Below are 23873 nucleotides of genomic sequence, written 5' to 3'. Positions count from 1 at the left end.
CCCCCCCCACGGCCACCCCCCAGCACTGCCCGCCCAGCCACCACGCGCCCGCTGAGCACCGTCCCCGTGGGCACCACTCCGGCGTTCCCCCTGCACCCCGTCACCCCACGCCCCTCGAAACCTGCGGCCGGGGGGTGCCAGGGGGGCGAGGCCGCCTGCAGGGACGGGCGCTGCGTGCCCCGGGATTACCTGTGCGACGGAGAGCGTGACTGCGCCGACGGCTCCGACGAGGACGCCTGTGGTGAGTCCTGGGGGCAGCGAGGGTTTGGGGGGCTCTACCCAGACTTCAGCAAAGCCTTGTACGCTGCATCCCACGGCAAACGCCTGGGGAAGCTGGCAGCCCGTGGCTTGGGCAGGTTCACTTTTGCTGGGCTGGGAACTGGCTGGTGGCCGGGCCCAGAGGGTGCGGGGAGATGGAGCAGTGTCCAGCTGGTGTCTGGTCACCAGGTGTGTCCCCCAGGATTCAGTGCTGGGCCCAGTCCCGTTCAGTGTCTGTATTGATGGTCTGGGTGAGGGGATTGAGATCCACACCGGGTTGGGTGCAAGTGTGGATCTGCTGGAGGATAGGAGGGCTCTGCAGAGGGACCTGGACAGGCTGGATCCAGGGGCAGAATCCAGGACCGGGTCCTGCACTTTGGTCACAACAACCTCTGCAGCGCTACAGGCTGGGGACAGTGACTGGACAGTGGCCAGGTGGAAAGGGACCTGGGGGCACTGATGGACAGCTGCTGGACATGAGCCAGCTGTGCCCAGGTGGCCAAGAAGGCCAATGGCACCTGGCCTGGATCAGGAGTGGAGTGGCCAGCAGGACCAGGGCAGGGATTCTTCCCCTGTACTGGGTACTGGTGAGGCCGCACCTCAAGTGCTGTGTCCAGTTCTGGGCCCCCCAGTTTAGAAAGGATACTGAGGGGCTGGAACGTGTCCCGAGAAGGGCAACAAGGCTGGTGAGGGGTCTGGAACACAAGTCCTGTGAGGAGCTGCTGAGGGAGCTGGGAAAGCCTGGAGCAAAGGAGGCTCAGGGGGGACCTTGTGGCTTTGCACAACTCCCTGACAGGAGGGGGCAGCCGGGGGGCTCTGCTCCCAGAGAACAGGGACAGGAGAGGACACAGCCTTAAGCTGCACCAGGTTTAGGCTGGACTTTAGGAAGAAGCTCTACATGGAAAGGGTGATTGGGCATTGGAAGGGGCTGCCCAGAGAGGTGGAGTCACCGTTCCTGGAGGTGTTTAAGGAAAGCCTGGATGTGGCACTCAGTGCCATGGTCTAGGTGACAGGGTGGTGTTGGGTCACAGGTTGGACTCGATGATCTCAAAGGTCTTTTCCAACCTGATGCTGGGATTCTGGGATTCTGGGTGCTGACTTCCCCCATGCCCCCCAGGCACCCCGTCCCCGTGCGAGCCCAATGAGTTCAAGTGTGACAATGGGCACTGTGCCCTCAAGCTCTGGCGCTGTGATGGCGAGAATGACTGCGGCGACGGCTCTGACGAGAGCGACTGCCGTGAGTACGGGGGCTCGGGACACGCGTGGGGACATGGGGACACAGCTGACACATGGTGCCGTGACCCCCCACAGCCACCAAGGCGCCCGGCGCGGTGTGTGGACCAGCGGAATTCCGGTGCGTGTCCAGCGGGAGCTGCATCCGTGCCAGCTACCAGTGCGACAGGGAGCCCGACTGCCCCGACCGCAGCGACGAGGTTGGATGTGGTGAGTGACGCCGCAGGGGACAGCTCAGCAAGGAGGGGACATGGGGACCAAGGCTGGGCTGGGGATGCTGTGCCAGGGATGCTGTGTGCAAGCTGTGGGGACACGTGGCGCTGTGGCATTGGGATGGGGACAGTGCGCCCAGAGATCCTGTCATGTGCCCAGGCTGTCCTGGGGACACAGGGCTGGGGACACTGTGTCTGAGCCAGGGACCCTTTGCTGTAGCACCAGTCTGGGGACACTGCCCAGGGACCTTGTGCCATGGCCCTGGGCTGGGGACATTTTGTCATGATACCAGGCTGGTGACACTGTGCCTGGGGACATTGTGCCATGGTGCTGGGCTGGGGACGTTGCACCCAAGGACCCCATGGCATGACACCATCCTGGGGACATTCATGGCACCAGGCAGGGGACACAGCACCCAGGGACCCTGTGCCATGGCACCGTGTTGGGGACATTGTGCCCAGGCACTCTGTGACATAGCACTCGGCTGGGGACCCTGTGCTGGGAGCTTGCTCCCAGGTGGTGCCACGCTGGGGACATGTCACAGAACCAGGTTGGGTATCAGGGACCCTGGCCCCAAGCTGGACTGGAGTGATGGTGACAAAGAACCTGTCCCCAGCTGGGTCTGGGGTGGCAGTGTCCCCATCCTCCAGTGGTGCCACACGGAGCAGGCAGTACCGGTGGCAGTGACAATGACAGGGTGGCGGTGGCAGTATCCCTGTCCCCCGGGGGTGCTGCGAGGTGTGGGTGGTGCCGGTGACGGTGACAGTGACTGGGTGGCGGTGGCAGTGCCCCCACAGGTGGTGACGCTGCCGCGGGAGTCGGTGCAGGCAGTGCCAGGCCAGACCGTCACCTTCACCTGTGTGGCCACCGGTGTCCCCACGCCCATCGTCACCTGGCGCCTGAACTGGGGACACACCCCCAGCAGCCACAGGTGGGCGGGGCCGGGGCGGGGCCTAAGGGGTGTTGGTTGTGGATTGGAGGGGTTGGAGGAAGGGGCGTGGCTTACTCTGGGAAGGGAACTTGTGATTGGGTAAGGTCTGCGATGGGCGGAGCTTCCATTTGGGTGGGGCCTGTGTGGGCGGGGTTTGTGTTTCGGGGCTGAGGGGCGGCTTGGGGCGGGGCTTGGGAAGTGGGAGGAGCTTGTGACAGGCGGGGCTTTGGTGGGCGGGGCTTCCATGGGGTGGGGTTTGTGGGCGGGGTGTGGTCTCTGTGGGCGGGGCTTTGGGTGGGTGTTTTGATAAATGGGCGAGGCGAACAGCGGGGTCCCTGTGATGAGCGGGGCTTGTACAATGGGAGGGGCTTGGGATTGGGGCGGGGCCTGGGTGTGAGGGGGTCATGCAGAGGGAATGGGCTCCTCTGCTGGGGTGGGGCACTGGGTGTGTGGGGCACCAGGTGTACTGGGTGCCAGGTGTGTGAGGCCCTGAGTGTGCGGGGTACTGGGTGTACTGGGTGCCAGGTGTGTGGGGCGCTGGGTGTGCTGGGTGTGCAGAGCCCCAGCTGTGCCGTGTGCTGGGCATGGGGTGTGTGTGGCTCCGGGCGTGCCGGGCTCTGTCTGTGCCAGGCTCTGGGTAGCAAATGTGCCACGCAGGGTGTCGATCGTGAGCGAGGCTGGGCAGGGCACCCTGACCATCCGGGATGTGAAGGAAGCTGATCAAGGCGCCTACACCTGTGAGGCCATCAACACCCTGGGCATGGTGTTCGGCATCCCCGACAGCATCCTCACCGTCACCCGCCCCGGTCAGCGGCCCCTTCCCTCCCCTCCCCATGCCACCAACCCCACCGTGGCACTGTCACCATCACCCACTGTCTCATTTCCCACAGGGCCATGTCCCGAGGGTCACTTCCAGGTGACAGGGACGTCCCGCTGCCTGCCCTGCTTCTGCTTCGGCGTCACCACCTCCTGCCGCGCCACCACCCGCCACCACCACCGCCTCCACCTGCGCTTCAACCGCCCCAACGACTTCAAGGGTGAGTTGTGGGGACAAGGGACAGGGGCAGGGGACACACCAGGGGCTGAGTGTTTCCTTGCAGGTGTCAACGTGACAGTGCCGGCAGCGCCATCCGCACCCGTGCTCTCGGCCACCCAACTCCACGTGGATGCGGGCACTGAGGAATTCCAGCTCCTAGACCTGTCACGCCGCTTCCTGGCACTCGATGCCTTCTGGGCACTGCCAGAGCCCTTCCTTGGGGACAAGGTGATGCCAGGGTGGGCTCAGGGCTGGGGACGCCAGTGGCACGGCTGCTGACAGCCCACTGTGCTGCCAGGTGGATGCCTACGGGGGAGCGCTGAGCTACGGGGTGCGGTACCGGCTGGGCCGGGGGCCCCCTGAGCCCACTGCCCACCCCGACGTGCTGCTGCGGGGCCACGGGCGGCAGCTGCGGGCACGTGCTGGTGACACCCAGCCAGACGTCCTCAACCAGCGGCACGTGCCCCTCACCGAGGTGGGTGTGAGAGGGGATGGGGATGGTGGGGAGATGATGCCGGTGGTGATGGGTGAGTGAGGCTGGTGATGGGTGGGTGATGATGATGGTGGTGGGTGGATGATACCAGTGGTGGTGGGGAGATGATGCCAGTGGAGACGGGTGGGTGGTGTGGTAGCAGGTGGGTGAATCCAGTGCTGGGAAGGAGATACTGATGGGTGGGTGGTGCTGGCAGCGATGATGCTGATGATGGGCACTGGTGCTGGTGGTGGCAGGTGGGTGGTACCAGTGGTGGCAGGTGGGTGATGCCAGCATTACCATCACCCTGCTGTGACACTGCTGTCACCGTCCTGGCAGGACCACTGGGAGGACGAGCAGGGAGTGCCAGTGAGCCGGGAGCTGCTACTGCTGGTGCTGCAGGGGCTGGAGGGCATCTTCATCCGGGCAGTGTATGATGGGCGCATGGCCAGCGTGGGGCTCAGCGACGTGGCCATGGACATCACTAGCATTGCGGACACCGGCCTGGGGCCGGCCGGCAACATCGAGGAGTGCAGGTGACCGCTGGCAGCAAGGTCACGGGCTCAGTGCCACCACTGCTGTGATGCCACTGTGTCCTGGTTTGTGTCACCCCAAGACACACTGTCACACTGCTGTGTCCCCAGGTGCCCCGTGGGCTACACAGGGCTGTCGTGCCAGCGCTGTGCCCCCCGTTTTGAGCGGGTGACAAGGGGACCCTACCTGGGGACCTGCTCCGGTTGCGGCTGCCACGGCCACTCCAGCACCTGTGACCCCGTTTTTGGGCATTGCCTGGTAAGGAGTGAGGGGTTGATGAGGTGACAAGGGGACAGGGACACAGCTCAGGGTCACCACTCCCTTGTGACATGTGTCCCCCTCCCAGAACTGCCAGCACAACACAGAGGGTCCCCAGTGCGAGAAGTGCAAACCTGGCTTCTTTGGCGATGCCACCAAGGGCACAGCCACTGCCTGTCACCCTTGTCCCTGTCCCTACACTGAGCCATCTCGCAGGTGGGTGCCAACCCCAGGGACCAGCCCCTGATGTCACCACCCTGGCATCACCGTTGTTGTCACCCACAGGTTCTCGGAGTCCTGCTTTTTGGACACAGATGGCCAGGCCACCTGCGACGCCTGCGCCCCTGGATATGCCGGCCGCCGCTGCGAGAGGTGGGTGGGGGGTCCCTCCCTGTAACCCCTCCCACCTGAGAACCCCCCCCACCCATCACCCACTTACCACCCACCCGTCCCCTACCCATCCACAGGTGCGCCCCGGGCTATGAGGGAGACCCCATCCAGCCGGGTGGCAAGTGCACCCCGATTGGTGAGTGGGGGTGCTGGCGGGGGTGGGGGGGGATCCCCGCACCTTTGGGTGACCCCCCACCCTCATCCTCGCTGCCCACAGGCCAGGAGCTCGTCAAGTGCGATGCCCGCGGGGGCCAGGACGAGGCAGGTGGCACCTGTCGCTGCAAGGTGAGGGCAGGGGGCTGGGGGGACAGTGGGGCAATATTGTGGGGCAGCAGTGGGGGGGCAATGGGGGGCTGGATGCTGCCATCCCCCACTGCACCAGTCTGGTCCCAGGTACCCAGTCCCTGCCCTAACACTCATCCTACCTGTGCCCCATAGCACCCAGTCCAGCCCCCACTCAGAGCCCTTGAGGCAACCAGTCCCAGCCCCCCATAGCTCCAAGTCCCAGCCCCCCATAGCTCCCAGTGCGATCCCTGGGGTACCCAGTCCAATCCACCCAGCACCGACCCCACCTCCTGCCCCATGGCACCCAGTCCAACCCCCCAGCGGGACCCACTCCAGTCCCCCATAATACTCAGTCTGACCCCTGTGACACCCAGTCTGGTCCCTGGGGTACCCAGTCCCACCAATGCCCCCAGCCCCCATCCCACCCACTGCACCCAGTCCCCCCCATTGCCCCGCTGACCCCTGCCTGCCCTGTGCCCCCAGCCCAACGTCCGTGGCCGGCTCTGCGACTCCTGTGCCGCTGGCACCTTCCACCTGAGTGCTGCCAACCCCGCAGGCTGCCTGCCCTGCTTCTGCATGGGGCTGTCCCGCTCCTGCGCCAGCTCCGCCTGGCACCGCCACCAGGTACCCTGTGGCCCGGGACAGGCTGTGCCAGACCGTGCCATCCTGTACCACGTCATGCCGTGTCTCATCGTTGTGTTGATGTGTCATTCCATGGCTTGCTGTGCCGTGCCACCGTAGTGCCATGTTGTGCCATGCTGTGCCACAATGTCATGTCACCTGTGCCGTGTCATGCCACACCGTGTGGTGCCTTGTCATGCCGTTATGTGCCATGTAGTGCTGTGCCATACAACCTACGTGTTGTGCCTTGTCATGCCATGTAGTGCCATGCTGTGCCACACCATGCCCACCACAATCCCTCCCGCAGGTGCTGCTCAGCTCTGAGGACTCGGCACCGTTGCCCCTGGCCAACATGTCAGGCACGTGGCTGGAGGGGGCCATGCCACACTTTGTGTCGCCACGGGAGCTGCGCTTTGACGCCTTCCGGGAGCTGCCACGGGGCATCCACTACTGGGTGCTGCCTGCACCCTTTGCCGGGGACAAGGTGACACGGCCGCTCCGGGGGATGCCTCTGAGCCTCTCCCTGTCCCCACCACCCAGTTCAGGGGACAGGTGACCCTGAGCCATGCTGGGTGTCCCCTCAGGTGACAGCGTACGGCGGGGAGCTGCGGTACACGGTGACACACCGGGCCCTGGCGGGTGCTCCCCTGCTCCCCGGGCACCCTGATGTCCTGCTCCAGGGCAACGGGATCTTCCTGGAGCACTTCTCCAGTGCCAGCCCCCTGGCTGGTGTCCCCACTGCTGTCACTGTGCCCATCCGTGAGGTGAGAGCGGTCCCTGTGTGGCACTCAGCAAGAGGGGTCGTGGAGGGAGGGGATCAGACTGGGTGCCGGGGAGGGGTTGGTCTGGGACCCCCAGGGGTCAGACTGGGCGCCATGGGGAGGTCACCTTGGGTGCCCTGGGGGCCGGGCTGGGTGCAGTGGGGGATGGCGGCCCCCATGTCACCCCGGTGCGGCACAGGGCGCCTGGCGCCGCGCAGACGGGCGTGATGCCACCCGCGAACACCTCCTGATGGCCCTGGCCGACGTGGACCTGTTCATGATCCGCGCGTCCTACTCGGAGCAGCCAGAGGAGAGTAGGTGGGTTCCTTGTGGGGTCAGGAGGGGACACAGGTGGGCGGCAGGGCAGCGCTGACCCCCTCTGGCCCTGCAGACTGGCCGATGTCACCCTGGACGTGGCAGTGCCACACGCCACCGGCCGCCCGCCTGCGCTGGAGGTGGAGGATTGCGCCTGCCCCCCTGGGTACCGCGGGGCCTCGTGCCAGGTGAGACTCTCGGGTCCCCTCACTGCCACCACAGGGATGCTGAGCCGTGTCCCACCCCCCTGCCACTGTGTCCCCTCCAGGACTGTGACACCGGCTACACCCGCAGCACTGCCGGGCTCTACCTGGGCACCTGTGAGCCGTGCCAGTGCCACAGCCACGCCAGCGAGTGCCACCCTGACACCGGCGTCTGCCAGGTCAGCTGGGGACAGCCAGGGGACACCCTGGGGACCCCCATGGCGAGGACACAAATGCCATCACCCCCTTTCTTTACAGGGCTGCCGGGATCACACGGAGGGTCCCCAGTGTGACAAGTGCCAACCTGGCTACTACGGCGATGCCACCCGGGGCACCCCGGGCGACTGCCAGCCCTGTCCCTGCCATGGACCCCATGGGGACACCCAGTAGGTGCCATTCCACCGTCTGTCACATCCCTGAGGACACTGATGGGGTGTCACCTGTCCCTTTGTCCCCTCCACAGGGTGACCAAGATGTGTTTTGAGGACACGGACGGGCAGCCCACATGCAGTGCCTGTGCCCCAGGACACAGCGGCCGCCTCTGCGAGAGGTGACAGGGACACCAGGGTGGGATTGGGGGGTGTTTTTGGGGTGAATGCCCCTCTCACTGCCTCATTTGGGTTTGTCCCACCGCAGGTGCTCGGCCGGGTATGTGGGGGACCCGCTGCGGGGAGAGCCATGCCGAGGTGAGCGTCACGGAGTGGGGACCAAGTGCTGTCCCCTGTGGTGGCAGTAAGGGGGGCTGTGGCTGACTGCGTGTCACCCCTCAGTGCCCAGTGTTCCCGGCGGGCAGTGCCAGTGTGACCCACGCGGCAGCACCAGTGAAGGCTGCGACACCAACGAGCAGTGCCGCTGCAAGGTGAGCCTTGTGTGTGTGTCCCCAGCCCCGGGAGGGGTGACAGGGCCATGTCACCATGCTGTGTTTCCCCCCAGGCCAACGTGGAGGGTCCCCACTGTGCCACGTGCCGTCCCCACCACTTCCACCTGAGCGGGGATGAGCCAGCCGGGTGCCTGCCCTGCTTCTGCATGGGCATCGTCCAGCACTGCGCCAGCACTGCCTACGCCCGTGGCACCGTGAGTGTCCCCTCTTGTCCCCACGTGTCCCCAGGGTGTCCCCATGTCCCCAAGCCCGCTCACCCCTCGATCCCGCAGATCCGGACATCCTTTGCCCCGGGGGATGCCCAGGGGTTCGCCCTGGTGAACCGCCAGCGCAGCACCCGCGTGGGCAGCGGCTTTGGGGTGCAGCCGGGGCACCCCCAGCCCTACCTGACCTACGAGCGCTTTGGGGAGCTGCCCCCTGACTCCTACTACTGGCAGCTGCCACCCCCCTACCAGGGGGACAAGGTAACGGGGTGACCCCTGGGGGACAGGGTGCCCATGGAGCCATGGGAATGCCCCGCCAGGGGCTGCACCCCCTCCCCATGGGCACCCTGGGCACTGTCTGGGAGATGGGCACAGCCTCCTTTGTCCGCCCTTCTCCTCTTTCCCTTTCCCCCTTAGCCTTTTCCCCTTTCCCTTCCCTTTTTCCTCTTTTCACCTTGTCTTTTTCCCCTTTGCCCCTTCTCCTTTCCCTTTTCCCATAATTTTTGCCTTTCTCATCCCTGTCCTGTGCCATCCCCTGTCCCCTTCATCACCCCCATTGTTTTCTTTCTCCTCTTTCCCCCTCCCCTCCCCTCCCCTCCCCTCCCCTCTCCATCCTCTTCCCTTCCTCATCCCTATCCTCTTTCTTTCCCCTCTCCCTTTTCCCATCCCTCTCCTCTTCTTCATCCCTATTTCATCCCATCCCCATCCCCATCCCTGTCTCCATCATGCCCATCCTCTTCCTCTTCCCTGTGCCCATCCCATCCCACCTCATCCCAACCCTTCCCTTCCCTTTCCCACTCCAATCCCAATCCCAATCCTGCCCATGTCCCGGTGCAGGTGGGTTCCTATGGGGGTCGGCTCCGCTACACCCTGACCTACACCCCGGGGGGACAGGGAGCCCCCCTGCCTGACGCTGACATCCAAATCACGGTAAGGGGGTGCTGGCTGGGGTGGCACAGGGACACACAGGGTGACACCAGGACCCCCTGACCCCCTTGTCCCCTTGTCCCCAGGGCAATGACATCACGCTGGTGGCCTACCAGCCCGACCTGCCCCCACGGACCCCCCAGGCCTTTGAGATCATTTTTCGGGAGGTAGGAGGTGGTCGGCGGCTTTTGTCCGTGATGTCCCCCTGTCCCAGAGTGTGTCCCCCGCTAAGCCCCTGTTCCTGCAGCAATACTGGCAGCGGCCAGACGGGCAGCCAGCAACACGGGAGCACCTGTTGATGGCACTGGCCGACCTGGACGAGATCCTCATCCGAGCCACCTACTCCACCAGCACGGCTGCGGCTGCCATTGCCGACGTGGCCATGGACACAGCCGTGCCCCCCCAGCCCGGCTTGCCCCCGGCCCTGGAGGTGGAGGAATGTCGCTGTCCCCCTGGGTACCATGGGCTCTCCTGCCAGGTGAGCCCAGCCCCTCCCAGTGTCAGTGCATCACTCCCATCACCTCCCTACCCTCCTTCCCAGTACCTCCTCATCATCCCCCCAATCACCCCTCAGCATCCCCCCGTCAATCCAGTAGGACCCTCCATCACCGCCATCACTCCTTGCATCATTGTCCCCATCATCAACTCCAGCATCCCCCCATCATGCCCAGTATCACATTCCATCATCCCTCCAGCATCCTCTGTCATCATCCTTCCATCATCTCATCTGCCTATCAAACCCACCATCACCCTGTCAGCTTCACCCGCATCACCCCTTCATTCTGCCCCCCAGTATCACCCCCTCATCACCTTCCATCATCATCCCTCCATCAGTGTACCATCATCACCATCAGCAGTCCCATCATTGCCCATCAGCCCCCAGCATCCCCCCATCATCCCCAGGATCACCCCCATCACCCTCCATCACCCTCATCACCCCTTCAGCATCTCCCCAGTGTCACCCCATCACTCTTCATCACCCCTCAGCACTCCCATCACCCATCTGTCCCCCAAGCCCCCCCTTTCCCCCTCCCCAGGCCCCTTCCCCAGGCTCTGGGGGTCCTGACGCTGTCCCTTCCCACAGGACTGTGCCCCCGGGTACACACGCACTGGTGGGGGGCTGTACCTGGGGCACTGCGAGTTGTGCGAGTGCAATGGCCACTCTGAGAGCTGCCACCCCGAGAGCGGCGCCTGCTCCGTAAGGCTCCACATTCCGAACGTTTCTGGGGGGGCTGTGGTGTTATCCCAGCTGTGACACCCCCAATTTGTGCCCCCACTATCCCCCAGGGCTGCTTGCACAACACAGCAGGGGACTTCTGTGACCAATGTGCCCCTGGCTTCTACGGAGACGCCACCGCCGGGACCCCCGAGGACTGCCAGCCCTGCGCCTGTCCCCTCCCGTACCCCGAAAACCAGTGGGTGCCTGCACTGCGGTGGGGGTGCCGGGCTGGCGGTGCCAGGGAAGGGACGCGCCCTCACCTTACTCTGTCCCCGCAGGTTTTCCAGGACCTGTGAGAGTCTGGGAGGCGGTGGGTACCGCTGCACCGCCTGCGAGCCGGGCTACACCGGGCAGTACTGCGAGCGGTGAGGCTGCTGGCACCCCAAAACCTGCCCCAAACACCCACGCCATGGGCTCACCCCATATACCCACCCTGCTATACCCGCCCTGATGGGTTCACTGCCATATACCCACCCCAAAACCCCACCCCATGGGCTCTCCCCCATATACCCACCCTAAAACCCCACCATGACTGAGTCACCCATATATACCTATCCCCAAAACCCACCTCCACTGCCTCACCCCCATATATCCACCCACATCTACCCACCTCAATGTACTCCTGCAATACCCACCCAATGCGCTCACCCCTATGAGCTCACCCCAATATACACGTCCTAAAGAGCATGTGTGCTCACCCTGACATACACACCCCAAATGCTCACCCCAGTTTATGCACCCCAGTACACCCACCCTGATATACTCACCCTGATGGCCTTTCCCTTACAGACCCACCCCAAAGTGCTCCCCAATACACCCACCCTAATACACCCACCCCGATATAGCCACCCCAATGTTCTCCTGCTATACCCACCCTGATGTACTCACCCCTATGAGCTCACCCCAAATTTTGCATCCTAAAGGGCTCAGCCTGACATATGCACCCCAATACACACTGCACCTACCCTGATGGCCTCACCCCAACAGAGACACCCCAAAGTGCCCACCCTTATACCTGCCCTGATACAGTCACCACCCCACTATACCCATCCTGATGTACTCGCCCTGATGTGCTCACCCCAATATACCCACCTTGTGTACCCCAATATACCGCCCATACACACCCCAATGCACCCACCCTACGTACCCCAATATACTCCCCATATACACCCCAATATACCCACCTTAGGTAGCCCAATATGCTCACACCCTAATGCCCCCCGCCAGCCCACCCACCCCAATATACTTCCTCCCATTTGCATCCCACTGCGCCCCCACAAACACAGTGCCCCCATTTCTCCCTGCAGCTGCGCCCCGGGGTACACGGGTGACCCCACGGTGCGGGGCCAGGGCTGTGTCCCCGCGGGGCCCCCTCCCGCGCTGGCCGTGCGCGTGCACCCCGTGCGCACCGCGGTGCCGCAGGGCAGCCCCGTCACCCTGCGCTGCCAAGCCACTGGGGACCCCCCGCTCTACTACCACTGGGTGCGAGAGGACGGGCGGCCCCTCCCCGAGGGCGCCCAGAGCCGCCGACAAGGTACTGGGGGGCTCCAGGGGGGGACGTCAGGGTGTCCTCAAGGCGTGGGGTGTCACCTGCATGTCCCCCCAGGCGAGGAGCTGCACTTCCCCAGCATCCAGCCCTCCGAAGCCGGCGTCTACGTCTGCTCCTGCCGCAACCTCCGGCACAGCAACGCCAGCCGCGCCGAGGTCATCGTCACCGGTAGGTTGTTGTCACCGAGAGGGGGACACGCACAGAGGGGAGGCAGGAGCGGGGCTCACCCCTCTCTGTGGTGGCCCAGAGACCCCTGAGAAGCCCATCACTGTCACCGTGGAGGAGAAGCGGGTGCAGCGGGTGCAGCCTGGCGCCGATGTCACCTTCGTCTGCACTGCCAAGAGCAAGGTGAGGGGAAGGGGGCACAGCACAGCAGTGGGGCTGCGGGGCCGTTCAGGGACATTCAGGGTGTGGAGATACCCCTGGGTGCCCACCTGGTCCTACAGAGCAAAGGGACACCCAAGGATGTCCTCACAGGGATATCCAGAACACGGGAACAGCTGTACCCATATGGACTCCCCCAAGCCCCCTTGGGTCCCTACACAGCTCTGTGGGACATCCCTGGGTGCCCACCCCTCCCCCATGGGTGCGCAGCCAGACATGTGCCCCTCCATGTGCCCATCCCAGTGGCCTCAGGCCTCCCCACCTCTGTCCCCCCCAGTCTCCCGCCTACACCCTGGTGTGGACACGGCAGAACCATGGGACGCTGCCAGCAGGCGCCGTGGACTTCAACGGGATCCTGACGCTGCGTGGGGTGCGGCCCCAGGACGCCGGGGTCTACGTCTGCACCGGCTCCAACATGCTGGACATGGACCAGGGCACCGCCACACTCTACGTCCAGGGTGAGCCCTGACGCTGTGGTTCACCCTGTGGTGATGGGGTGATGGGAAACACCAGGGTGATGGGCACAGCAGGGCCGGGGCACTGGTGTGGTGGTCGCACTTGGCCCCCAGAGGCTGGGTTTGAGGGGCACGTTGCTGTGTGGATGTCAATGCCCAGAGGCCAGGGTGATGGGCACATCCAATGCCTGGATACCAGGGGGATGGGTTTGCGTGGTGCCCAGTCCTTCAGGTGATGGCCACACTCACCGCCCTTGGCTCTGCGGCGATGGGCACGCGTGGTGCCCAGGTGCTGGGGTGATGGGCACATGGAATGCCCAAACGCTGGAGTGGTGGGCACACTTGGTGCCTGGACACCGGGGCAGTGAGCAGGTCTGATGTCCAAATGCCAAGGCGATGGGTGGGTTTGGTGCCTGGACACTGGGGTGATGGGCACACTTCCCTGAGACCCACCCCCTCCTGCAGCTGCCTCGAAGACTCAGATGTTCTACGGGCCCGTTGAGTTCATGGAGGGGCACAGGCCGGGTAAGTCACCAGGGCAGGGTTCCTGGGGGTCCGCACGCTCCCCCCACCCGCTGCATGCCGGGGCTCCACGCACACCCTGCTGCCGGCTGTGCCACGCCACCCCACTTCCCACTGCCCCACCGCCTGGGGACAGCACTGGGGGGGCCTGGTGAGCCCTAAACCCCCCCGGGTCTCACCGCAGCCAGCACCGCCGCCGCCCCCACCGCCACCGTGGAGCCAGCGCAGCTGAGTGTGGCACCGGGGCAGCCGGCCGAGTTCCACTGCGTGGTCACCGGCAGCCCCCAGCCCACCCTTGAGTGGCTCGGTAGGTGCCCACTGGGGACGGGGGAACACCGGGACCGGGCGTGGGGACACAGCGAGTGAGGGTGATGCTGGACCGTGTCCCCGCAGGTGCGCTGCCACCGCGGGCCGTGGTTCAGGGCGGGATGCTGCGTTTCGGCGCTGTCGAGCCCGCCGACGAGGGGCACTATGAGTGCCGGGCACAGAGCAGCGCCGGGCAGCACGTGGCACGCGCCTTCCTCCACGTGCAAGGTGAGCGGCATCACCATCGTCCCTGTTGCCCCGCTGTCCACGTCATCCCCATCCCCATCATTTCCATCATCCCCATCACCCCGATCATTCCCATCTCTACTGTCATGTGCATCACCCCTATTGTCTCCATTGTCCCTGTCACCCCTCTTGCTCCCATCATCACTCATCATCTCTGTCACTCTGCATCATCCCCATTGTCCATCTCCACCGTCTCCATGGTCTGCAACATCCCTGTCATTCTCATCATCCCTGTAACCCTCATCACCCCTGTCACCTCCCACTGTCCATCCGCCTCATCCCCATTGTCCCCATAATCCCATCATCACCACCGTTGTCTCTATCACCTCCAATACCCATCATCTTCATTGCCCCCATCATCCCTGTCACTCTCATTGTCCCCATTGTTCTCTTCTTCCCCTTCATTCCCCGTTGTCTCCTCAGCTCCATTGTCCCATCATCCCCCATCATTCCCTTGTTCCCATCACCCTTACCATCTTCGCCATCCGCATCGTCTCCATCATCTCTGTACACCCCATTGCTCCCATTGCTCCCATTGTCCCCATTGTCTCCATCACTCCCATCGTCTCTATCATCCCTGTCATCCCATTGTCCCCATCATCCTCATCATCTCCATCACCCTCATTGTCCCCCATCTCCCCCAGCACCTCCATCATCCCATGGTCCCCTTCACCCTCATCGTCTGCATCACTCATGTCACCCCCATTGTCCCCACCCCCCCATTGCCCCCAGCACTGCCCTGATCCCCCTCCCCACAGGCACGGGCACCCCACAGGTTCAGGTGAGCCCGGAGCGGACGGAGGTGCAGGAGGGTTCCACAGTGCGGCTCTACTGCCGGGTCTCGGGGTCCCCCACTGCCACTATCACCTGGGAGAAGCAGGGGGGCACCCTGCCACCACAGGTGAGTGGGGCACTGGCACCAGTGGGTGCTCCAGGGGGTATGGGTGCACCACAGGTGCCACTGACATGCACCCTCATGCCACAGTCCCGCACCGAGCACGGTGACATCGCCACACTGGTCATCCCCACTGTGACGGTGGCCGATGGTGGCATCTACCTCTGCGTGGGCACCAGCGCTGTTGGCACGGCCCGCGCTGCTATCGAGGTGGCCGTGGTGCCAGGTGAGGAGGGTGGGGGACACCAGCGGTGTTCGGGGATGGTTTTGGGGGGGGCTACAACCCACCCATGCCCCCCCCCCCCCTTTTGCTTCCCGCAGGGGTGGCACCACCTGTCCGCATCGAGTCCTCGTCCCCATCCGTCACTGAGGGACAGACCCTGGACCTGGACTGTGTGGTGGCAGGACCCGGCTCTGCCACTGTAACATGGTACAAGCGTGGGGGCTCCCTGCCGGCTGGCCACCAGGTAGGGCACAGCAGGGTGGGCAGCACCCCAAATGCTGCCCTGTCCCCTGCTGTGTGACACCAAACATGTCCCCAACTGCAGGTTTCAGGGTCCCGGCTCCGTGTCCCCCATGTCACGGCAGCTGATTCAGGGGAGTACGTGTGCCGGGCAACGTTGGGGACCACTGCCCGGGAGGCGTCTGTCATTGTCACCGTCGTGGCTGCATCTGGCTCATCCTATGGTGAGACTGGGCTCAGCAGCACCGGAGGGGACGTGCTGGCTCCCAACGGGTGGTCACAGCTCTGTCCTCCCCTGCAGGACCACCAGCTTCAGGTGTCCCTGTCCGGATCGAGGCATCCTCGTCCACCGTGGCCGAGGGACAAACCCTGGACCTCAACTGCATTGTGGCCAGGCAGGGACAGGCCACTGTCACCTGGTACAAGCGCGGGGGGTCCCTCCCAGCCAAGCACCAGGTAGGGGACACAGAGGGGGATGACGCAAAGGGAGGCTGGGGTTGATGCACAGCCCTGTGTGAGCCCAGGTGGCTCTGGTGACCCTTGTGTCCCCAGTGACCCTTGTGTCCCCTCCCCACAGGTGTCCGGCTCCCGGCTGCGGCTGCTGCAGGTGACAGCAGCCGATTCGGGCGAGTACGTGTGCCGGGTGACCAGCGGGGCCACCACCAAGGAGAGCGCGGTCATGGTGACCATCCAACCCAGCAGTGCCAGTGTCTACTGTGAGTGGGGACAGGGGGTGGCAGTACCAGCAGGGGATCCTCATGGGTCACAGCACTGAGCCATGGCTCAGGTGCCCATACTGGCGAGGCGAGACACAGAGACTGTGGTCACTGGTGTCACTGGTGTCACCCTCCTGTCTCGGTCCCCAGCCCCAGGCAACACGACTCCCCTGCGCATCGACTCCCCATCCTCTGCCGTGGTCGAGGGACAGACCCTGGACCTCAACTGTGTCATCGCCAGCCCTGCACAAGCCACCGTCACCTGGTACAAGCGCGGGGGAACCCTCCCGGCCAAGCACCAGGTAGGGGACACGGAGCAGGGATGTCACCAAAGGGGGTGGATGCAGTTGACCCACAGCTGTGGGCAAGCCTGGGTGGCCCATGGAAATGCAGATGGTCCCATGAAAGCCCGGGTGGCCCCTTATAGGCCCAGGTGACCCCATACAAGAGCAGGAAACCCCATGCAAGCCCTGGTGGCCCATGCAAGGTTAGGTGGCCTACAGAAGCCCATGTAGCTCATACATTGCAAGTCCAAGTAGCCCATGCAAGCCCTGGTGGTCCCATGCAAGCCCTGGTGGTCCCATTCAAGCCCATGTGGCCCCATGGAAGCCCAACTCGCCCCAGTGACCCCCATGTCCCTTCCCCACAGGTGTCTGGCTCCCGGCTGCGGCTGCTGCAGGTGACAGCGGCTGACTCAGGCGAGTACGTGTGCCGGGTGACCAGCGGGGCCACCACCAAGGAAACCTCCATCATGGTGACCATCCAGCCCAGCAGTGCTGGTGCCTACTGTGAGTGGGGACAGGGAACACGGGAGGTTACCCACGGGGGGTGACACTGCTCCCGGTGTCCCTGGGAGGGTCACACATGGTGGTGGTCACAGTGTCTAACCCATCTTGCTCCCCAGCCCCGAGCAGCACGACCCCACTGCGCATTGAGTCCTCGTCCCTGTCATCCCCTGTGACCGAGGGACAGACCCTGGACCTCAACTGTGTCATTGCCAGCCCTGCGCAGGCCATTGTCACCTGGTACAAGCGCGGGGGGACCCTCCCGGCCAAGCACCAGGTAGGGGACACGGAGCAGGGATGTCACCAAGCGGGATGGATGGGAATGACACACAGCTCTGGGCAAGACCAGGTGGCCCATGCAAGTCCTGGGGACCCCATACAAGGCTGGCTGGTCCTGGGCAGGCCCAGGTGGCCCCATGACCATGGAACCCCGAGTGATCCCAGGGAAGACCAAGTGACCCCAAGGAAGCCCAAATGACCCCACATAAGCCCAGGTGGCCCATGCAAGCCCAAAGTGACCCTGTGCAAGCTCAAGTGGCCTTGTGCAATCCCAGATGACCCCTTGCCAGAGCTGATGGCCTCAGTGACCCCCATGTCCCCTCCCCACAGGTGTCTGGCTCCCGGCTGCGGCTGCTGCAGGTGACAGCGGCCGACTCGGGCGAGTACGTGTGCCGGGTGACCAGCGGGGCCACCACCAAGGAGATCTCCATCATGGTGATCATCCAGCCCAGCAGTGCCAGCACCTACCGTGAGTGGGGACAGGAGGAGGTGACTGAGGACTAGGGGACAGTGCCACCGTCCTTGGGGTGACCCTCCTGTCTCTGTCTCCAGCCGCTGGTGTCACCCCTCCAGTGCGCATTGAGTCCTCGTCCTCCTCCGTGGCCGAGGGACAGACCCTGGACCTCAACTGCATCGTGGCCGGGCAGGGACAGGCCACTGTCACCTGGTACAGGCGCGGGGGATCCCTCCCAGCCAAGCACCAGGTAGGGGACACAGAGGAGCATTTTGGGATGGAAAAGGGATTTTTGGTGGTGTTGAGGGGTGTATGTCCACGTTCTCATGTGTGTCACCCCTCCAGGTGTCGGGCACCCGCCTGCGCATCCCCCAGGTGACAGCGGCCGATTCGGGCGAGTACGTGTGCCGGGTGACATCGGGCAGTGTCACACATGAGACATCCCTCATCGTCACCATCCAGACTGGTGCTGGCTCCTCTTACGGTACTGGGATGGGTGAGAGGTGACATAGGGGCATGGTGAGGACACACAGTGGTGACCCTGCTGACCCTATTGCCACCCCCAGCCGTTGGTGTCACACCACCAGTGAGGATCGAGACCTCCTCCGCTGCTGTCACCGAGGGACAGACACTGGACCTCAACTGCATGGTGGCAGGACAGGGTCATCCTCATGTCACCTGGTACCGGCGCGGGGGGGCTCTGCCACCAAACAGCCAGGTGGGACATGGGGGAGGTGGCTTTGCCCTGCAGGCTACAACTATGCATCAGGTACTGATGTGTCCTCAACTTGTCACCTCCCCAGGTGTCGGGGACCCGCTTGCGCCTTACCCAAGTGGCAGTGGCTGATTCGGGAGAGTACGTGTGCCGGGTGACCCTGGGGACCGTCACCCAGGAGGCATCTGTCATTGTCACCGTGCCCAGCAGCGCCGACACCTATTACAGTGAGTGTGAGAGAGGGGACAGTGCTTGGGGACAATCGAGGGTCGCCTTGGTGATAAACGTTCCCTTTCCCTGTCCTCCCCCAGCCTCTGGCATCTCCCAGCCCCTCCGCATCGAGTCCTTGTCCTCGGCCATCGCCGAGGGACAGACCCTGGACCTCAACTGCGTGGTGGCAGGGTCAGGCCCCACCACTGTGACGTGGTACAAGCGTGGTGGCTCCCTGCCCGTTGGCCACCAGGTAGGGGACAGGGGAGGGTCCCCCTGAATTTGTCCCATCCCCTGCTCTACAGTGATGACTTGTCCCCTAATTGTCCCCTCCAGGTGTCGGGCACCCGCCTGCGCATCCCCCAGGTGACAGCAGCCGACTCAGGGGAGTACGTGTGCCGGGTGACATCAGGCGGCATCACGCAGGAGACGTCCCTCATCGTCACCATCGATGACGGAGCCAACCCATCCCACTGTGAGTGCCACCCTCCAGGGGACAGGTCCCCACTGGTGTCAGGGACCACTGGGGCCGTTCACCCTCAACTGTGCCCATGCAGCCACCGGCGTCACGCCACCCATCCACATTGAGTCCTCGGCATCCTCTGTCACCGAGGGACAGACCCTGGACCTGGACTGCGTGGTCGCCGGCCAGGGACAGGCCACCATCACATGGTACAAGCGTGGTGGGGCCCTCCCAGCCAAGCACCAGGTAGGTGGGGACACCGGCGGGGTGGGGGACTGTGGTGGCTGCGCATGGCTGGGTGATGCCACCACCTTCTGTCATGACATCCTCAGATTTCAGGGTCCCGGCTGCGGCTGTCGCAGCTCTCGGTGGCCGATTCGGGAGAGTACGTGTGCCGGGCTGACACGGGCAGTGTTGCCCGCGAGGCCACTGTCTTTGTCACTGTCACCTCCCGTGACAGCTCCAGCTACCGTGAGTGTGGCCACGGGGTGAGGGAGGATGCTGGGGGGAAATAGGGGATGTGAGTGACCTCGTGGCCTCTCTGTCCCTTTGTCCCCACAGGTCTGCAGAGCCCCATCATCTCCATCGACCCACACAGCATGGCGGTGGCACCGGGTGAGGATGCCACCTTCAAGTGCCGTGTCCACGATGGTGCCCGGCCTGTCAACATCACTTGGCGGATGGGGCCTGGCCAGCACCTCCAAGGTATGGTAGTCCCCAGGGTGGCCCTGGCATGGTCCCCAGGGTGGCCCTGGTGCTGATGGCTCCTCCTTGCCCAGACAATGTGAAGATCAGCGCCAACGGCTCAGTCATCTCCATCACCGGTGCCCACGTGGGCAACCAGGGTGCCTACCACTGCGTGGCCTCCAACCGCTTCGGCGTCGCCAGCAGCGTCGTCAACCTCGTGGTGCAAGGTATGAGGTGGCCAGGGTGGCCCTGTCCCTGTCTCCATATGCTCCAGGTGTCTCCATTGGTGTCCCCATCCCCATGTTCTCCACGTGCTCCAGATGCCCTCAGGGTGGGCTCCCTGTCACCATGCTGGTGTCCTCCAGGTCATCCAGATACCACTGGAGCAATGGTGTCCTTATCCCCATCTCCTCTCCATGCTTCAAGTTGTCCTGGAGTGGTGGTGCCCATGTCCCCATGCTGGTGCCCTTCCTGGGGCCCCAGGAGTTGTGATGTCCCCATCCCCCACGCTGATGTCCTCCATGGGCTTTGGATGCTCCTGAGATATTGTATCCCCATCCCCACCCTCATGCTCATTTCCTCCCATGCTCCCAATGCTCCCAAGGTGATGGGTGTCCCTGTGGCCAGGCCAACGTCCTTCATGGTGGTGTCCTAATCCCCACCCCAATGTCTTCCTCCTTCTCCAGGTGCCCCCACAGTGTCAGTGATGCCACCAGGCCCCGTGACAGTGAAGGAGGGCAAATCCCTGAGCCTGGAGTGCCTGGGCCGGGGCGAGCCACGGCCACTGGTGCGCTGGAGCCGGCTGGGCTCCCGGCAGAAGGTGGAGCACCAGACACTGCTGCACATGGACAGCCAGGCCATCCTGCAGGTGAGGGGGCACCCAGGGGCACCATGGGGCACCGGGCAGTGCCTGGTGCTCATCCCCACCCTGTCCCCCCCCAGCTGTCGCCGGCCAAGCCGGAGCACGCCGGGACCTATGTGTGCACAGCACACAGTGCCCTGGGCTCAGCCCAGGCACGGGTGGACGTCAGCGTGGAGTCAGCGCAGCGGCACCCCGGGGCCCCCGAGATCACCGCACCATCTACCGTCACCGTGGTGGCCGGGGACACGGCCACACTGCACTGCATGGCCAGAGGTATGGGGAGCCTGGAGGACCGTGGTGGAGAAGGGGTGTCCTGAGCAGTACCTGACACCTCGGTGATGGGCATGGTGTGGTCATAGGTGACCCAGCACCCCGGATTGAGTGGTCGAAGCTGCGGGCACCCCTGCCCTGGCAGCACCGCGTGGTGAACGGCAGCCTGGTCATCCCTCGTGCCGCGCAGCAGGACTCGGGCCAGTACATCTGCAATGCCAGCAGCCCCGTTGGTTCCACCGAAGTCTTTGTCACCCTCGATGTGGAGAGTAAGGAGGGGACAGTGGGGGGCTGGGGTGCCCCTGGGTTCCTGCTGCCACCTCTCCTGTGGCCATCACCTGTCCTTCCTCTGCATGTGGCCACCTCCATTGCCACTCCCACCCTTACGTGCAGCCCTTCCTTGTGGGACCATCCTCACTCCATCCCAGCACTCATCCTCCTCCTCTCAAGCTCCATCACCTACCCTTCCCATGGATGTGTCCACCTGCTTGTCCCATCCCTGTGCATGTCCATCTCCACTTCTGCTCTCTCATCTGTCCATATATCCATCCACCATGGATCCATCCATGGCTCATCCATCCCAGCTCAAACCCATCTCTTTGCTCATATCTCTCCTTCCACCTCTTCCTCATGGATCCATCCATCTCATTCATCCCAGCATACACCCATCTCTTCATCTCCCTTACTCTTGCATCCCTTTCTTTCTTGTGGATTCATCCATCACTCATCCATCACAGCTCACGTCCATCTCTCCATCTCTGCTCACACCTCTCTGTCTGTCTTTTCCTTGTGGATTCATCGATCCCAGCACACACCCATCTCCCCATCTCCTTGCTCTTCCGTCCATCTCATCCTTGTGAATTCACCCCTCTCTCATCCATCCCAGCTCGCATCCATCTCTCCATCTCCTCTCACACCCCTCCATCCATCCCTTCCTGGTGGATTCATCCATTGCTCACCCACTTCAACTGACATTCCTCTGTCCGGTTCCTCTCACACCCCTCCATGCATCTCATCCTTGTGCATCTACCCATCTCTGGTCCATCCCAGGACATGCCATCTCTCCATCTCCTCTCACACCCTTCCATCCATTCCTTCCTCGTGCATCATCCATCTCATCCATCCCAGCACACGCCCAACTCGCCACCTGCTCTCACACTCTGCCAGTCATCGATCCATCCACCCCCACACCTACCTCTTCCTTGGGGATTCATCCATCACTCACCCATCCCCGTTCACATCCATCTCTCCATCTCCTCTCACACCTTTTCCATCCATCCCTTCCTTGTACATCCATCCATGTGATCCATCCCAGCATACTGTCATCTCTCAATCTCCTCTCAAACTTATCCATCCACCTCTTCCTGGTACGTTCATCCATCATTCAATCTTTCCAGCTCACATCCACCTCTGCATTTCCTGACTCCTGCATCCCCCTTCTCCCTGTGCATCATCCATCTCAGCACACACCCAACTGGCCATCTCCTCTCAAACTCTGCAATCATCCATCCATCCATCCATCCATCCATCCATCCATCCATCCATCCCTTCCTTCCTGGTGGATTCATCTGTCAGTCCTGGCCATCCCAGACATCCATATCTCCATCTCCTCTCACATTCCTCTATCCACCCCTTCCTCGTAGATCCATCCAACTCTCATCCATCCCAACACACGCCCATCTCCATCACACCCTACCCGCCCCCACCAACACCCTCCTTGCCCCGCTGACCCATTCCTGGCCCTGTCCCGACTGATGGTTCCACCTGTCCCGCAGCACCTCCGTACGCCACCATCCTCCCAGAGGACACGGCGGTGCGGGCGGGTGACGCGCTGCAGGTGCAGTGCCTGGCCCATGGCACCCCCCCGCTGCACTACACCTGGGACAAGGTGAATGGCAGCCTCTCGGCACGTGCGGCCCACCGCGCCGGCCTCCTCCGCCTCAGCCCCGCGGCCGCCACCGACGCCGGCACCTACCGCTGCGTCGTCACCAACCGTGTCGGCACCGCCGAGGCCTTTGCCCGTGTGGCTGTTCATGGTGAGCCCATCCCCGGCCTGGGTACCATGGGTGCTCCACATTGGGTGGTGGCAGTGCCGCCGGGTGCCCTCAGAGCTCTGCGTCCCGCCCAGGCGATCCCAGTGCTGACGGGTACCACTGGGGCTCCGCATCCCTCCTGGGTGATGCCGTTGGGTACCACTGGGAGTCTGCACCCCATCCAGGTTATCCTGGTGTTGCTGGATACCACCGGGGCTCTCCATCCCCCATGGGTGATGCAAGTGCCACTGGGTAGCACTGGGGCTCTGCATTCCTTCCAGGTGATGCTGGTGAAGGTGGGGGCATCGCTGGCAGTCCCTTGGTGGTGCAGGTGACACCAGGGAGCCTCGTCAAGGGGGTGGGTGGCACTGCCGAATTCGCCTGCTCTGTCTCTGGGGACTCCCGTGCCCGTGTGGAGTGGCTGAAGGAAGGTGGGGAGCTGCCCCCCACCCACAGCGTGCGGGACGGGGTGCTGCGGTAAGGAGGAACGCGGGACAGGGAAGTGGGACCCCCACCCTGGCCCTCCGTGGGGTCTCTCACCCTGGTGGTGTCCCTGCAGGATGCCAGAGCTGGCGGCGGGGGCGCAGGGCGTGTACGTGTGCCGGGCCAGTGCCCCGGGCGGGCAGGCGGAGGACAGGGCCACCCTCACTGTCCAGGGTAGGAGTGTCACCCTGGCACCAGGGGACACGGGCACCCCCTGACCTGTCCCCCACTAACAAGAGCACCCCGAGACCCCCATGTCCCCACACCGAGGGGCTCCCCAGCACCTTCCATTTCCCTACACTCACAGGTACCCAGATACCCCCACCGCCCATGGTGACCCCAAATCTCTCCTCAAGC

General features: G+C 63.8%; 1 protein-coding gene across 4 annotated transcripts in view; it reads left to right on the top strand.

The window, feature by feature from the left end:
- The window catches only part of HSPG2 (heparan sulfate proteoglycan 2), a 35271-nt gene that overhangs the window by 3396 nt on the left and 8002 nt on the right, over positions 1-23873 (top strand). Inside the window, exons 7-71 of one of the 4 annotated variants that reach the window (XM_042022147.1) lie at positions 1-241; positions 1376-1495; positions 1570-1701; positions 2491-2635; positions 3293-3441; positions 3526-3672; positions 3736-3899; positions 3970-4146; positions 4483-4679; positions 4788-4935; positions 5024-5151; positions 5221-5307; positions 5403-5461; positions 5543-5610; positions 6094-6234; positions 6539-6715; positions 6816-6995; positions 7192-7310; positions 7384-7495; positions 7576-7689; positions 7769-7896; positions 7974-8060; positions 8147-8196; positions 8281-8369; positions 8444-8584; positions 8663-8854; positions 9431-9523; positions 9607-9687; positions 9768-9998; positions 10605-10718; positions 10808-10935; positions 11018-11104; positions 12047-12273; positions 12346-12456; positions 12536-12636; positions 12950-13130; positions 13593-13652; positions 13834-13956; positions 14043-14183; positions 14960-15102; positions 15187-15322; positions 15418-15563; positions 15645-15783; positions 15861-16015; positions 16137-16275; positions 16426-16577; positions 16925-17063; positions 17180-17337; positions 17670-17808; positions 17892-18043; positions 18139-18277; positions 18360-18511; positions 18597-18735; positions 18820-18971; positions 19055-19193; positions 19276-19427; positions 19514-19652; positions 19743-19886; positions 19961-20095; positions 20555-20736; positions 20811-21003; positions 21090-21269; positions 22776-23036; positions 23315-23510; positions 23593-23690. In XM_042022147.1, coding sequence (XP_041878081.1) covers positions 1-241; positions 1376-1495; positions 1570-1701; positions 2491-2635; positions 3293-3441; positions 3526-3672; positions 3736-3899; positions 3970-4146; positions 4483-4679; positions 4788-4935; positions 5024-5151; positions 5221-5307; positions 5403-5461; positions 5543-5610; positions 6094-6234; positions 6539-6715; positions 6816-6995; positions 7192-7310; positions 7384-7495; positions 7576-7689; positions 7769-7896; positions 7974-8060; positions 8147-8196; positions 8281-8369; positions 8444-8584; positions 8663-8854; positions 9431-9523; positions 9607-9687; positions 9768-9998; positions 10605-10718; positions 10808-10935; positions 11018-11104; positions 12047-12273; positions 12346-12456; positions 12536-12636; positions 12950-13130; positions 13593-13652; positions 13834-13956; positions 14043-14183; positions 14960-15102; positions 15187-15322; positions 15418-15563; positions 15645-15783; positions 15861-16015; positions 16137-16275; positions 16426-16577; positions 16925-17063; positions 17180-17337; positions 17670-17808; positions 17892-18043; positions 18139-18277; positions 18360-18511; positions 18597-18735; positions 18820-18971; positions 19055-19193; positions 19276-19427; positions 19514-19652; positions 19743-19886; positions 19961-20095; positions 20555-20736; positions 20811-21003; positions 21090-21269; positions 22776-23036; positions 23315-23510; positions 23593-23690 — 9169 coding nt within the window. The remainder of the gene's footprint in view (positions 242-1375; positions 1496-1569; positions 1702-2490; positions 2636-3292; positions 3442-3525; positions 3673-3735; positions 3900-3969; positions 4147-4482; positions 4680-4787; positions 4936-5023; positions 5152-5220; positions 5308-5402; positions 5462-5542; positions 5611-6093; positions 6235-6538; positions 6716-6815; positions 6996-7191; positions 7311-7383; positions 7496-7575; positions 7690-7768; positions 7897-7973; positions 8061-8146; positions 8197-8280; positions 8370-8443; positions 8585-8662; positions 8855-9430; positions 9524-9606; positions 9688-9767; positions 9999-10604; positions 10719-10807; positions 10936-11017; positions 11105-12046; positions 12274-12345; positions 12457-12535; positions 12637-12949; positions 13131-13592; positions 13653-13833; positions 13957-14042; positions 14184-14959; positions 15103-15186; positions 15323-15417; positions 15564-15644; positions 15784-15860; positions 16016-16136; positions 16276-16425; positions 16578-16924; positions 17064-17179; positions 17338-17669; positions 17809-17891; positions 18044-18138; positions 18278-18359; positions 18512-18596; positions 18736-18819; positions 18972-19054; positions 19194-19275; positions 19428-19513; positions 19653-19742; positions 19887-19960; positions 20096-20554; positions 20737-20810; positions 21004-21089; positions 21270-22775; positions 23037-23314; positions 23511-23592; positions 23691-23873) is intronic. The other 3 variants (XM_042022148.1, XM_042022149.1, XM_042022150.1) reach the window with 3 other exon arrangements.

This window comes from Corvus kubaryi, unplaced genomic scaffold (genome assembly GCF_017639235.1).
Source record: "Corvus kubaryi isolate FWS band 111438036 unplaced genomic scaffold, C.kubaryi_AGA036_p1.0 37189, whole genome shotgun sequence".
NCBI lineage: Eukaryota > Metazoa > Chordata > Aves > Passeriformes > Corvidae > Corvus > Corvus kubaryi.
Note: the sequence above shows the minus strand (reverse complement) of the source record. Positions and strands in the feature narration are given on the sequence as shown.